Source organism: Labrus mixtus, chromosome 24, assembly GCF_963584025.1.
Source record: "Labrus mixtus chromosome 24, fLabMix1.1, whole genome shotgun sequence".
NCBI lineage: Eukaryota > Metazoa > Chordata > Actinopteri > Labriformes > Labridae > Labrus > Labrus mixtus.
Window position 1 is genome coordinate 2,014,669 of NC_083635.1, and position 15,215 is coordinate 2,029,883.

Consider the following 15,215-nt stretch of genomic DNA (forward strand, 5'->3'; position numbering starts at 1 on the left):
GTTAGCTCAGTCAAAATAGCTAGCAATAAGTTTCCCCTGACATGTTGTGCACCATTTCTTCACATTTAGTTCAATAATTGACCTTTGCATATGTGTGAAAAATATTAAAAACACATTCATTGTTTACAGTCCAGAAACAGATGTTGAATTTGACCATAAAGAAAACATACAGTATCATCAGTTTGAATCATGTTTATAAGTATTTATAATAAAATTCAGATTAGTCATGTGATATCAAGGAACTAAAACAATATTAAGCATGTTTAGTTACAGTTTAAGAGAACCTGGGCCTCCCAAGTAAAGGAGCATTGTCTCACATAACTCCTCTCTCCTCTTCTTTGTTGTCACTCCTTTGGCCTGCTTACACGGCTCATATCTCAATTTGCTTTTCTCAGCCCACATGCAAGTTTACATAGGCTTCTGTGTATGTATGAGTAATTACAGGGCAAGGGAGAGAGGGAGAAAAACTTTCCCTGTGAACTTTTTCTTCTCTCCTCCTCTTTTTTTTCTCCAGCCACTCGCTGTGCCTGCAAAACCCAGAGAGCCCTCCAGACTGAAAGAAACCCCAGCAACTTCTGCATCTCCATCTTTATTTCTCACTCCTCTTTTTTAAAACTCCAACACTTCCTCACCCCTCCTAAACCCTCCTCTTACAATAGACTTCCCCTCTAAGCACCAAGACTGCAGGGAAAAGAGTGGGGAGAGAGATACGGTTTCTGTACAACAATGGAAATTCAATCAGGAAATGGAGAGGAGGTGGCGAGCGCAGTGTCGGTGACCTCGGGCTGCGTTTCCTGGAGTCCCTGTGGGTCGCAGGTAGAGGCATCCGAAGATCCAGTGATCAGAGAGGACCTGCAGGCTGCTAAGAGGATTGAGAGGTTTGACATCCCACTTGATAGCCTAAAGAGGATGTTTGAGAAGCCTGCCGGGGCAAACACAGTAAGTACTACCCACTGTGCCTTTTTATTTCTTTATTTTCAGAGTGAAGTGTACTTTTTTTGAGCAATGCAATTCCACTTTTCTCTAGGTAAATTGCTGTTACATAACTGCCACGGTTTGCACTTTGTGCTAGATGTGTCAGAGAGATGGATGACTTTGATGCTTGCTTGCTTTTTAACAAATGGAAAAAGCTTTTTGCAACCTTCAAAGATACTTGAAATTGCAAAGTGAGTAGTGGTTGTATGACTGTGAGGTCTGTGCAGATCCTGTTTCCAAGTGGCAAAACTGTATACTGGGTAGATTTCACTGTTGGACTGTAAAGGACAATATAATGGCACTAATAGTAACTTGGAATTGGATACAATCAGAACCACTGGAAACGAAATAGAAAATTCCTTTGCTCACAGTTTGCCTTGATTTGATTTTCTGTTATTTTAATGACTCTGGTGAAAAACTGCTGAGAGTAAACGTCTCCTAGCTGGAGAGGAGGGTGGCCTTCTCTTCCCCGCTTTGTTTTTCCATCCCAGCTGGCTTCTCTGAGAGGAAAATCTAAGTCTGTTGGAAGTGAGGCGAGTCATTATGAGAAAGCCTCCGGTTTACCAAATGGCTGACGATGGGACATAAAGGCCCGAATGACCTACTTTTTTTAACGCCAAATGTGGTTGTGACATCAGACTAACCCAATGAAATGCTCCTAGGCCAATGAGCTCAATGTCAGTGCTTGGAAACCTATGTTTTTATAGGATTCAAACACAGCAAGTGCCAATGCATTACGGGAAATGTAGCTTTCAGTGTGTGCCAGTGCTGACTGGTGGCACAGATAACCAGCTGTTTCTATGCAGTGCCACTTGGTTGCTGATATTTGACACCCTGTTATTTAAGAACTATTTTAAGGAGCCTCACGGTTCAGAAGGACTTTCAAAATAACCCTGTAATTGGTATGTTGGCTGTAGCTGGAAGCAGAGCAAAGTATCTCCATCAGGCCAGAGACAGAAGAGAGGGATCTGTTCGAATCACATCACATCTGGCTCCTGAGATGAAAACAGTTTCCTGATTACTGCGGTTAATGAGCCACATCAATAAAGACAAGAGTCAAAGATGGCATCTTTTCTTTTTAGTACAGCTGGTGAAGCTTATATGTTCTTATTTTGTCCTCAGACACATCTGTTTGGACTACTGTGGTTTGAGCCATAGCAGTCAGAGAGATAAGAGCTCCTTTTTGGTTTTTATTATGGCTCTTTTACTTCCAAGTTAGTCATCGACTGTAAGCTGTGTGTAAAACGGTCGCTCATTTAGGCTTACTGCTAGAATTTGTGTTTGAAAAAGAATAATTTATATTAAACATGGATTAAATAACGTGGTGTAATGTTAGGGGTCACATCTTGTCGCTGTCTGTCAAGGATGTGAGGAATTTAGTTGACAAAACAATTGAAATTTTTTTCCAATATTACTAGTCACTTAAACGCATTACTAATATTTTTATGTTAGCCCTCAATGCCGGTCAAATATTGTGTTGAAGCTGTAATGCAGCCACCCACCACTAGCCGGGAATCTAGCCATAAACTGGCTTTAGCTCGGGTTAATTGGCTTTCTCTCCCTGCTCTAGTGTCTGGAAGTAAACAAGAAAAGTGAACCTTGCAGCAGTTCGGCAGTATTTTGAAAAAGAGAATGGACATAAAGTTTTATGTCAGGTTAAACTGGCACAGACTGGAGGCTGGCGGTGCTACCACTGCTGACGTTATCCATATTAGGCAAACCAATCTATGTTCACCTGTTTTTAGCCGTGTTCAATAAATAGTGTATGAATTGCAAAAGCATTTTCGCAAAAGGAAATTACTCGGGGTTCAGTACGGGTTCTGAATTGAATCATTCAGAATCATTCCATATTGTAATGAGTCATCTCTGAATCAGATCATATCCCTGGTTATGGAGATTTGTATTAGATTGTCTTGTAAAGGCTGTTAGTTAGCAGCTATCTTCTGAATATAAGTGAACTGTAAACACATAAGAGGCAGATGTTTACCCACAGTTCATAGTGGAGTCCCAGTACAGAGTTAAGAGGAGGGTTGATATTGGCCTGTTGGACTGCTGAAGATGTAAATCAGAAACCTTTACTGACAATATACAATAACCTCTTAAAAATGTAATTGTTGTGCTCGCAATTTGTTTCCACTGCACTCTAAAGGCCAAAGCATTCATGTATTATATCTGACCTTGGGTTTGGAGCAACAACACATGTTAAGACTACAAAACATGCCATTTGTCATTTCCCCCCCCCTGATCAACAAATGATAGAATTACCTAACTTGTGTTCCTATTGGCTGAGTAAGACCATTGGTAGTGGCCTTACCAACCGTTACGAACCATTTTTCAGAAATAAAACAGTTTTCACAGCTGGCAGAACAAGGAGCTGGGGAAGATAACACTTTTTGAGTGATGGATAGTGAGCAAACACTGACTGTCGGTATGACATTGAAAATCCTTTCCCACTGCTAACTTTGTGGCTCTTTGTCAACGTCACATTGTTTCCTCAGTTGCTCCAGATAGACAACAGTCATAGTGTCATCTTTCTAGAGGACTTTGACGATTGAGAATGTCACTACGAGGCCTTCGCTAAATGATTGATGGTGTTGTTTTCGTTGGGAGTTTCATTCTGCGGTTGGGTTCATATCTCTTTGTGAAAGCTGACTGGCTTATATTTCGCATATTTTTAGTCCACATTAAAATGTAAGGGCTACTGAAGATTGTTAGTCTACCCATCACACCATGAATCCTCTGGGAAACCTTTTTCATGATGACTTATAACAGCTAATCAACTTGTCACTTAACAATTACTTCCATCAGATTAGTTTCCTCCTACTTCCAAATGAAGCCATTAATTTTCCCCCAGGGGAGACACAGAGGGCGTATTTATTGTATTTACATGCTTTTTAGGATTACATGTTGGTAAAAACATCTGTGTGCACATGCTGGCCCTGTAACACATGCTGTATATTGGCATTGTGTCATGAGTGCTTATAGTCTGCTCCCATCTTTTCCTGAAAAAACAACAGCCTGTAGTCAGTGTTAATGGAGCATGTGGGCAGTGTTCCCAGATTCCCAGAGAGAGGACAGGACCAGAGCTCTCTCTGCAGCCGGCTGCTTATAAAACATGACCTCGTCTGCGGCTCATCTGTAATGCTGAGCTTAATATTTGATGATGCACTGTATTTTTCTTTCCCTGCCCCATTTCATTTATTTAAACGCCAGCGCTGTCATTGGACGGCCGGCCGTAACAATGACCGATGGATTCCCAGGTGGTCGCTCAACCGAGGCCAAGATCCTCAGTGACTGCGAGGACAGTCCACGGATGAGCCTCGAATGTGATGTGATGCAATGGTTTATCATGAGTGCAAAGAGCGTGTTTTTTTTCCGCCTGTGTAGCGGGGCCGATCCTCGAGGGACACTGGCTTGTGTTTACAACATCTGTCTGACCTTCTGGTCATGACTGTGCACACGGGGCTGGACGTACACACACTGATGCACATGCATGAGACAGATGAGGCGATCTCAGATGCACTCATGCTCAAGCTGTACGGTAATGGATATGCAAATATGCATTAATTTGCTCTCTATGAAAGCTTGCCATCATTAAAATGTTTGGATATAAATTAATAGTTACGTAACTTACATGTTTCTCATACTCATGACCTCACTTGGCATTCATCCATGTTGTAATGGCAGCTGATGACCAGTGGGTGGCAGTGTGACATCTGTGAGACTGACAAGAGTGAGGTGATGTTCATAACAGCCACTGAATAAAGCAAAGTGTATGAGAAATACGGTTAATGATGTGTTCTTAATAAGGAGTTTATCACTGGGAGACAATTACTAATCACCTGGTGTTAATTAGAATTAATACCCTGAGGTGTCTGAAAATGGCTTTCCTCTTCTTTATGAGGCTGTCAGATTATCAGGATTTGCATAATTGGGGGAATATCTAATCCTGATATGTAAGGTAAATTTAACACGACATAGAAGAGTTTAAAAGGATTTCATACTTAAGGATGGAGCTCGTCGCGCCTGGTTAACACGATAACATGGTTGAGTGTTGAGAGTGGAACTTCTTTAAGGTGGGGGACTCATGACTCTGACTGAGGTGTCAACAGATATTTAGACAGTGGCTCTGTAGGTCTGGAATACTGTTCCTAGTCAATCTTGTGTGTTTTCATGCGACTGCCTGATTGGGCTGAAAGATTCTTTGTTTTCTTCTCGTAGATATTTTCGCCATATGGCTTCCATAAGAAGTGCTGAACAGATGTTTTAAAAGGTAGTATTCAATATACAATATGGACTAAATGGAGCAATGCGAGAGGCTTTTCATACAGTTGTTCCTATGGCTACACTTTTCTGCAGCTTTCAAGCCAAGAGTGGCATTTTTGTCACTCTGCCATGCTGATAAATGGCACTTAAACGTGACAAATGACACACTGATAGATGTGAATGAGACAGCCTTTTGGCTAACGGTGAACCAAAAGAAAAATCAATCAATATGCATCGCCGTCCCTAAACGCACTTAATTAAATGTTAAATGAACTAAAAGCCACAATGTCTCTGCGATAAATTGATCCGGACTTGATGAGGACACCGACGTCCCCGTCCCCGTCAAATCCATTGAGCTCGTAAAAATTCCATTAACTTTTACCAGGCATCTCTTTGGTCTCAGTTTCACAGATTCAAATCTTTTAATGGAGCTGGCAGCCGAGCCTCGTGTGTGTGTGTGTGTGTGTGTGTGTGAGACGCTGCCACATTGCTCGTGTGTTGTGTGATGACGACTTGTTGCTCGCAGACCTTGGCTCTGAGAATAGTTGCTCTGTTACGTCGCCTGCCAAACACAGCTCTGAAACTCCCTGCTTCATGTTACTCATCTGAATCACTCCGACTCATTTGCCTACCTGCCGTTTGTTTTGTGTGTGGATTTGGCTAGTCGAAACATTCACAAAAGTCTGCTCTGCGTTTCTGTGTGCTGCCTTTTCTCCCCCTTCCTATTTCTTAGCTTGGTAATGAATGCATCCCTCGGAGCTCTTTTCCATACAAATCGCTGTGTGACTCAGATCGTCTCCCCTCTAACACAGTTTGACACCCACACTGCCACAAGAGCATATGTGTTCAATAATTAGCCAAAGACCTCAGGCTTATTTTCTCAATCATTTATTTATTATGGCACTGTGTCACTGCGAGGGCAGCAACACATTCCTCATCTAATGGTTGCCATAACAAAAACCTCCTCAGAAGTCCTCAGAAAAGATTTCCGATGCAGATCTTTTTGTGGAAGATTTCAATCATCAAACTTTACTCCTGAAAATACACAACACATGGTTAAGTCTGTTTACCATATTATTCCTGTGTGCTTTAACATGCTAACATTTGCAAGCTAGCACTAGAGAAGTAAACTACAACTCCAGTAAAAGCATCTGGAGAATTGTATGTAATCGCACACGAAGAAGTTAACAGCCATGCTAGCAGCTCTGTGAGGCTACACTAAGACACAGCAGGTACTCGGAGCCATGCTGACATTCTCATAATGACGAGGCGAGCGCTTTTAAACTCCTCCAACTCATTTCTCTTCCTTGAATTATTTTAGAAACTGGATCCAGAAGAAGTGCTGCACCTTTTTTGATCTTCATCTAATGATCGTTGAATAGTGATGTATCGCCTTGTCTGTGCCTTTTAGCTTTGCATTCTTGGTAGAAATTGGTCTTTGTTGTTTCGTTACCTCATACAGGTGCTGGAAGGACAGCAGAAAAAGTCTGGATGTCAAACCGTGGAGGCATGTTAGCGTTGATCTTGAAACTCTTTTGGAGGGCTTTATATTTTGAAGAGGAAGAACGTGATTTGAATTTGAATTTATTTATTTAATAGGGACAATGCAATTTAACATAAATTTCAATACAAAGCATGAAACTGATGTGCTGCATAAAGAGTATACAGCTGTTGCTAATTTCCAACTCGTGTCCCCAGTTGTTCCTTTGTGTAAACAAACAGATTAAAATGTTCAACATTCAGTTACATAAAACCCCATAACACGATATGAGGATACATTAAAATACATGTACAACAATACAAATGTTATAAACCAGTTTAAAATAAAGTTTGAAGATATTCATTAAAAGTGGGTACAGCTCTGGCTTGCTTTGAGCATTTCACCTGTTTTGTAAAAGATTTTAAGTTGGACATTAATTTTATTTCAGGTGGTAATGTGTTCCAGAGTTTACAGCCTTTGATGGAGAAGGCTGATTGACCAAACGTAGATCTACCATGTTGTACGCTACAGTCTCCATTCACAGTGCTTCTCGTTACCCTGTTTCCGTCCTGTTTTCGAACATATCTGGAGAGAGGTTCAGGGGCCAGATTGTTGATTTAAATCGCTAAAGTTGGCCACTTGAGTCCAGCTTTGATGCTCTGGTGTTTACAGGTTTAGTTGAAAAAATGCCATGCTAGTTTACGTCGTTTTACGTCATTATAGCACTAAACTAGCTGGTTTAGTGTTTATAATGCTTTGTTTTATAGGTCTAGAGTTTCATTGTTTTTATTTTAGCCACAGCTTCATGCCAACTTTGATCAATATTTATTATTAATACATCATTGGAAACTTCTGAACATTCAGAGGACATGCATGTACAATTGTCATGGCCATCTTTGTAATGACTGCTGAGGCATTTCAGTCAGACACACAGTGATCAACTGTCCAGGTCACATTTGCCAGTATGCCAAGGTGATGTGTAGCCCGTCCACATGCATGATCTTGTATCACACGTTTGCACATTTATAGACTTAAATCCCCAGAATATCAACCAGGCATGCAGTGTGTCAGCCGATGTCAGTTCCCAGCTTCAGTGTATATTTGGAAGGGCTGAAAAAAGAGCCGGATCCCGAGCCACTTTGGGGTTGCCGTGTATAAATAGTAGTGCCTGGTGATGTTGGCATTGCTCACTGAACATTAAGCGAGACTGATGAAAGAGACTGAAATATGATTTGCATTCAGCGAGCACACAGCCGTATTGTGAAAGAGAGGACTGAGAAAGTAAATGGGAGGAGAAGGCAGAGAGTAAGGACGATGAAGATTGATATGGAGTGAAAGACCCTCGGAGTGAATCAGCTGGGGGCATTAAGAGTGAGAAAATCGAAATGAGGAGCGAGTTCATATTTTAGCAGGTAAAGCAGGTCGGAGTCTGATTAACAAATTATATTCATGTTTCGGTAATGATTAGCTTCATCAGGCACCACTTCACGGCCGCACAATCTCTCACACTGACAGTTTCTTTCACCCTTTCCTCAATTTTCCCACAACTTTCCCTCCCTGGAGATGAGCACATGTCTGTCGGGGGTTCAGCCCTGGTTAAAGGCGCTGGTAATCAGGGGAGGAAGGCCCTGAATACAGAATGAGGAGATCTGCTACAGGCCATAAGATGCAGATACTAAATATATCCCATTTGAATCCTTATTCACCAGCGTGTTAATATGTCAGTGTTTTTGTATTTGACATGGGTGTATGGGTTCATTTAGTTAACGCTCAGAGTGGATAGATGAAGTCATAACAATACATGTAAAATCTATGGATGTTCAAATATAAGCTGACTAACAATAGAAGACATAATATGACAGAATATCTATCTGAATGTGCCTCCACATCTGCATCTATATGTGTTTAACAAATGCCACTATTTTATCTCTTACCTCAAATGCCTAATATTTTGATTTAGTTACAAAAAAACTGCACGTATCTTCTGTCTCTTTGAAGCTCTGCAGACACCTCCAGTCCGCATTAACGGCCTGCTAATGCCCCTGCTCGTTCTCAGCAGTCGATACACACAGGGAGTGTCTGCCAGCCTCCAAATCACTGGACGTCGGTCAAGCTTTAATTTATCTGCCGCTCACTACATCTGGGTCAAGTTTGTCATTTGCAAATGGAGCCACTTGGGCAAACTGAATTAATCTCCTCTCCCTCAACAGCTTCCACCTCGAAGTGTCCCCAAGCAAGTCACTTAACCCTGAAGGGATGTAGTGTCAGGAACAAAACCATGTCTGCAAATTGTTGTGATTTTACCAAGAAATACCTCGTCTTCGTCTTTGTCTTCGTCTTCGTCTTCGTCTTGTGGTATTGGTGGTTAGATATTGTTTGAGGAAGTGTGAAGTAGCATGGGGTCATTGGAGTTGTTGTCTTAATGAAAAAAACAGTATTTCTGATGAGGATATATGTGATGTGATTTGCAGGATAACTTTTAAGCGACTTCTTGCTAATTGTTCTATTTTCAAATAATGAATGTCAACACAAGTAACATTGGCTGACGTTAGCTGTCTGCCACTGTCTTGCCCTATTTCTTGATGTGTTGTGTTTTCAAAGTTTCCTTGCAAACTAGACGACTAAACCAAAACGCCACATTACTTTGAACAAAACAACCTTTATTTAGACGTATTCAAGGTTGTTGAAAAATGTTGGCTAATATAAATACAAAACTCAAGTTTAGAGTAAAAGCACCGGAGCGAGTTAGAATAAACGCAGGTTATGACTCAAAGCTAATAAGTTACAGTACAATTTGCAGGTTAACGTTTATTTGAACTGGTGTAAGAAATCATTCTGATGTACTTTTCCCCCTAAAAGCAAATTCACTCACTGAAGTGATTTTAATATTATGGACTTCCTCACTCACCTGCTGTTTGTCTACCGTATCTTTAATTGTATTCATGCAGGTCACAGTGCAGCCATTATGTCCTGACATATCTTACCCATACCATGCTGATACACTCAAACAGCTTTCTGTTTCAGCTTCCTCCACAAACCAATCCTGGTCCTTATGATATATTTTGGTTTGAATTGACTTTGGCAAATTATAAACCTCATGCACTGCTCGTGTTGGTAACAGAATCCTTGAAAGTTTTAGAGCAGCTCCTTTTCAACCAGATCAAACTTTTAGCAGTACGTCTCCTGGAAGTGTCCCTGACTGAAATCCTCTTGAAAATGGGAAACAAATATCCATGTTGCTGCCTCTAAAGGCCCTACTGGACTATACCCTCTGGCTCTAGCAAAGCTCTCCCATGAGGAGTGCTCGCAATGCTAAAAATAGCAGCAGGTTTAGTCACAACCTCCAGCTGCTCCGGTGAAGCTGAACAGTGACCAGCAGTAGACAACTGTGTCTGTACGTCTGACTCTGCAGGGTTTGCTCTCAGATGCCAGTTTTGGGAAATGTCACATCCAGCCACAAAAAAAATTAATGTATTTGAATGTTAAATGTTCATGACATCATGATGACCTGTGCATTTGCATTGTAGGCAGGCCAGTAGCAAAGTGACTTTTCTTATAAATAATAATAATAACAAACTTTATTCATATAGCAACAGGATTACAAAGTGATTTACAAATGAAATTAAAAAAGAGAAATGTGAGGAAGACACTGATTAAAAACTTTAAAAACTAAATAGTGTCAGATTTTACCACAGTAGAAATGAAAAGTAAATAAAACAAGGAATTAAACCACCTATAGAGGAAAGATTAAAACAATTAAAAAATAAAGGATTCAAACAATAGAGGAAACAGATCAGAACAATAAAAAGATCAAATATACTGATACTGCTTAGAGGCATGATTATGACCTAATGAGGGAGAAAAACTGTTCAAACTGGTCTGCTTTGCTAGATTTCCCAGCATGCTATGCACAGCAAAGCAGCCGCTTGTAATACACAAAGAAACGCGTCAGGTGGCTTGCAGTGTGTGATGGTGCTGGCAGCACTTTCGCTCTCGATGACACATGACTGGGACTTCAGATATATACTATAACATATATCTCTTGGCATTTTATACGCATATTGGTCGATATATAGGACTCAGTCTGCTTTTTCAAAACAGCCGCTGTCACAATCTAAAATGGTCAGAGTCAAAACATTCATAGTAGATTGTTTCACCCCATGTTTTCATCTTTCTCCACGAGACAGAAGTTTAAAACAATGAAATATGAAAGGCAAAAACCACTGCAGAGTTCGTCAAGCAGACAGCGGAGCAGGATTCTGACAGGACAGCACCACAAATACAGCTTTGGGAAAACTCTGACTAAATGTTGCATCATGTACCCAAAACAATCCTTTTGCACCCACACGGCATGGAATAGAAAAAGAAACATGACCCAGGTTTACATGTTTCCAACAAATGTGAGGGAGGAAAACAAAGCATAAGCTGTGACCATCACAGCAATATATGAGCCTTCAACTCATACATCATACATTTCTGCACTGGAGAGCCTTAGTATGGAAATATCCCATCTGTTGCAGCTCTGTTTGCTTGTCACTATAAATGTGAATCATATATCCTTGTGGGCTTTGTCCTGGCTCCCCATAAATCTGCCGACTCTTTCTTGTTTTTGTTTGTTCATTTCCTCGGCCTGTCCCTCAAAGTCTCTCTATGTGGCTGCTGTCCGCCTCCTCGCTTTTCACTGTGACTCTGTTTGGATGTTTGGCCTTTAGTTAATCCCTTCTGTCCCAGCTGGCCTCTGCAGAGAAACTCAGTTACAAAGCAGACTCCACCTCCTCCTTCTCTAGCTCTCCATCACTCTCTTTCAGCTGTTCATCAGGTTTGTTTCTTCCTGTGTGACTTTTTAAAAAAAACCTTACACATCGCCTCTCTCCATCTGTTCTTCGTGTTTTCCACCCAGACTCTATTTTTCTTTGTAACTTCCTTCTTGGCCTCTGGCTCGTCTCTCTCTCTCTCTCTCTCTCTCTCTCTCCTCCCTCTCTGTTTCTGGCCCGTGTCTCTTTTGTGCCAGTGTTTGCCCAAGAGTGCTTGAAATATTGATGTGTCTCTGTTTGTTCATAATGAGGACAGTCGATTGAGGATTCAAAACACAAAAAAAAAGGTTCATACTTCTGCTGGATTGCAGAAAGGAACGCTTATGGCAACAGGCGCAGAAAGAAGCAGCTTCCAAAGAGTGAAAAGAGGGCGAGAGTTAGTGGAAGAAAGGATGGCATGAAAGCAGTGATGACCTTCAAATGAGAAATGCACACAGTTGCACAACACCAACAAAGAAGACAGAAGATTAAAAGTATTAGCCTTGATCCGAATACCTCATCCAAACAATTTTTTCTATAACTAAGGTTTCTTTTTGTCCATACTGTGGACCAATGAAATTGGACACAAAATGATATGACTTATCAGTATTGTGTAAAAGATCTTGCTGGTGTCAAATGACTACATGAAGATAAATGATTCTGTTTTAATAGTTCAGGCATCTTGTCTGCTACACATTATGTCTGATTGAAACAGATTCTTAGGAATCATTCAACAATCTGCAGATGATTGAAGAGCTTCTCAAAACAAGGAAATAAAAAGCTGGAGAATCAAGCCAGTTCCCTTCACCAAGTCATCAAATGCAAAATCTTTGTTATAGCTTTGTGGTCCTATACTATACCTTTTAGCATCTGCATGAGACCCTATTGGCTTTCAACTAATGCCAATGTTAAAGGAGGGTGATGTAGTTAAAAGACCTCTAGGTTCCAGTCCTGCAAGAAACACACAAAGCCAGCATTGACTTAATGATCCCACTTGTTTTGCACCCACATGTCCCCAAACAGGCTGTTTCGAATAGGGATGGCTCATGATTTTTCAAATATTATAACAAAAGAAGAAAGCATTTGTGTTAGATGACAAAACTGTAGTGTGGCACTATAAACTAACTCAGATAATCTTAACTTATATAAGTATAATATAATTAAAAAATATATATTAACATTGTGAAGTAAAAAAGATTGTTTTGAGAAGCCAAAGGATTTGAAAAAGGATTGGTATTGGACGTACTTGGATTTATTGCTTTGAATCAAAACTTTTAAAGGGACAAGAAAATCAAGTGAGAAAACAGTTTTATACCCCGAAGGACTCTAATAAAGCTGCAGCGACTTGGTAGTCAACTGAAACTGTAGATTTATGCTCAGATACTAATCTGAAAAGACATTTTTGTACGTCGATCATGAGCCCGAACACAGACCACACGGACAATCCCAGAATATTCTTCAAATGTGCTGCTGCAGATCTGCTGGTGTATTTTTAGACATGCTCGCAGCGTGGCCCCGGGGAGGGCGATTGCCGGTCTGTTGGTTCGTTGGCTCAACTCACTGGCCCAGTCGGAAATATCCCAGCATCTACTTGATGCGTTGACGAGTATTCCTGTGGCTCACCTTCAGGTTTTGAGGCTATATTGTAATAACCTCCAGATGCATTTGTCAGGTCCAAAATATAACACTCAGTACTTAAGTTAATGATCAACGTGTGACCTGCAGAAGAAGGACATTCCCATTTCCTTCTTCAGATAGTAAAGCTAATCTCAGGCCTTTATTGTGGCGTTGTTCCCCCTTTGGTTTTTTTGCCCTCTTTGTTTGGTTTCTGTCCTCCTCTGTTTACATTCATCAGAGAAGATCACTGACTGTATTAGATGGACCCGTGATATCAACTTGGCCTTAATCATGCTGCTGTGTTGAATCAGTTATATAAAGTGTATCATGAAAACTTTGCAAGACAAGTTCATATTGTATCGTCAAATAATTATTATATCCTTTCAAGTGAAACTTGTGTTAGCATGCTTATTGCATTGCTCATAAGCAAAGTTAGCATGGGACATGCAGTGCTTGCTTTAAAAGTTTCACTGTGCCAAGGCAAAACTCATTTACCTGTTAGGATGGCTGTAGGCTCATTTGGTTCAGGAGTGAACTGATAAGTTCAGAGTGGTCACAGCAGCTAAAAGGTTGAGTAAGCAGTTAAGACACAGCATTTTGGTGTTTTTTCTTGTGCTTTAATGAAGTCACTTAGCTAGTATTTATTTCAAAAAGATGTGACTCTTTGAGTACATCCAGTGTTAGAGGATAACTATGACTTTGCCTGCAAGAGGAGCATATTCAGCAGAAAAAGTTGAATATTAGAATTTTCTGCCAAAACGGCTGCAGATCAGTCAGTGCTCCTGTCCTTTTATCCCTGCTGAGGTTTATATTTTCTTGTCTGCAGAGTATAATTGGAGCAAAGCTTTTATTTCCACCCCCCCATTCACTACTGTACAGCACAAAACAATCTCTACAATGAGAGCCAATCCATCACAATGAACACTGTGCTTTAAATGGAAACTTTAATGTTAAATTAAATTATTATATCATTACGCTTGAATTGAATATTCAATTTCCCTCTGCTCTCTATCAATCACCTCACGCACTGCAGGAAAAAAGGAGTCTCTCTGAAGGAGAAGTTGCCTTAAAGAATTTATTCTCATATCCATCTTTTGAAAGGCCCCGAAGCAGCTGATTTTAAGATTAACATAACATTAATATGAAAATGACTGGGGAAACAGGAACTGCATGTAGCTGAAAGTTGATGTTCTGTTCTCTGTATGGAACCTATCGGACTTCATTGTCTTCAGCATTGTCTTTCTCTCAATTGCTGCCTCTTTCAAGACGACAGTTACCTTGTGTCATTAACACAGCCTCTCTGTCAGGCACTCATGCATCCATTCACTCATCTGTCTGTTCACACAGCCTCAAACAACTGATGTAGCCCATGAGACTACATAAAATGAACACAAGCTGTACATAAGGAGAGGACACAGCCGCTCGGTTTAAAAAAAAGAAGCGCCTTAGACCTGCATTCATTCTAATGGCCATCAGGGGGCGACTCCACTGCTTGTAAAAAGTATAAATCAATTCAGCATGTTTTTGAATTTTACATTTTTTAAATCCAATTTGGAGTTTAATTCATGAAAAGGCAGGTATGCTTTAGGGCGTGGCTATCTGTGATTGACAAGCAGCAACCATGTCAACCTGTCAACCAGGATACAGATGTGTCCATGCTTCTTAACCTTTTTGCCAAGACGTGGTCACTTCTGGCCCAAAAATAACAAAATGTTGAAGCCTACATTGTGGTCTTGAAGCTTCAAAGCAGATTTTCAAAACCCATTGGTGATGTCATCATAGCTACTTTTAATACTGTCAGTGACAACTGATAAAAATAACAACTATAAGAACAAAATAGCAAAGAGATGAAGGGATTTGAGAACATGAAAATGATTGATGTCCCGTCTCTTGTAAAGCCAACCACCACAGTTTGGAAAGGTTATTTGCAAAATACTCTGCAGCCACAGAATACATTATTTAACTGTTTTTAATTTGAGCAGAAATAAGCCATGACCTCATCTAAACCTTATGTGCAGACCCTCACTTCATGTCTCCAGTTGGGGATAACTTTGGCAACGTTTTGAATATTAAGTTTTGGACTG

General features: G+C 40.5%; 1 protein-coding gene across 1 annotated transcript in view; it reads left to right on the forward strand.

Annotated features, from left to right (window-relative positions):
• The first annotated feature begins 222 nt into the window (after positions 1–222).
• Positions 223–15,215, forward strand: part of xirp2a (xin actin binding repeat containing 2a) — a 48,978-nt gene continuing 33,985 nt past the window's right edge. The window contains exon 1 of the mRNA XM_061032134.1: positions 223–939. Coding sequence (XP_060888117.1) covers positions 727–939 — 213 coding nt within the window. The 5' untranslated portion in view covers positions 223–726. The remainder of the gene's footprint in view (positions 940–15,215) is intronic.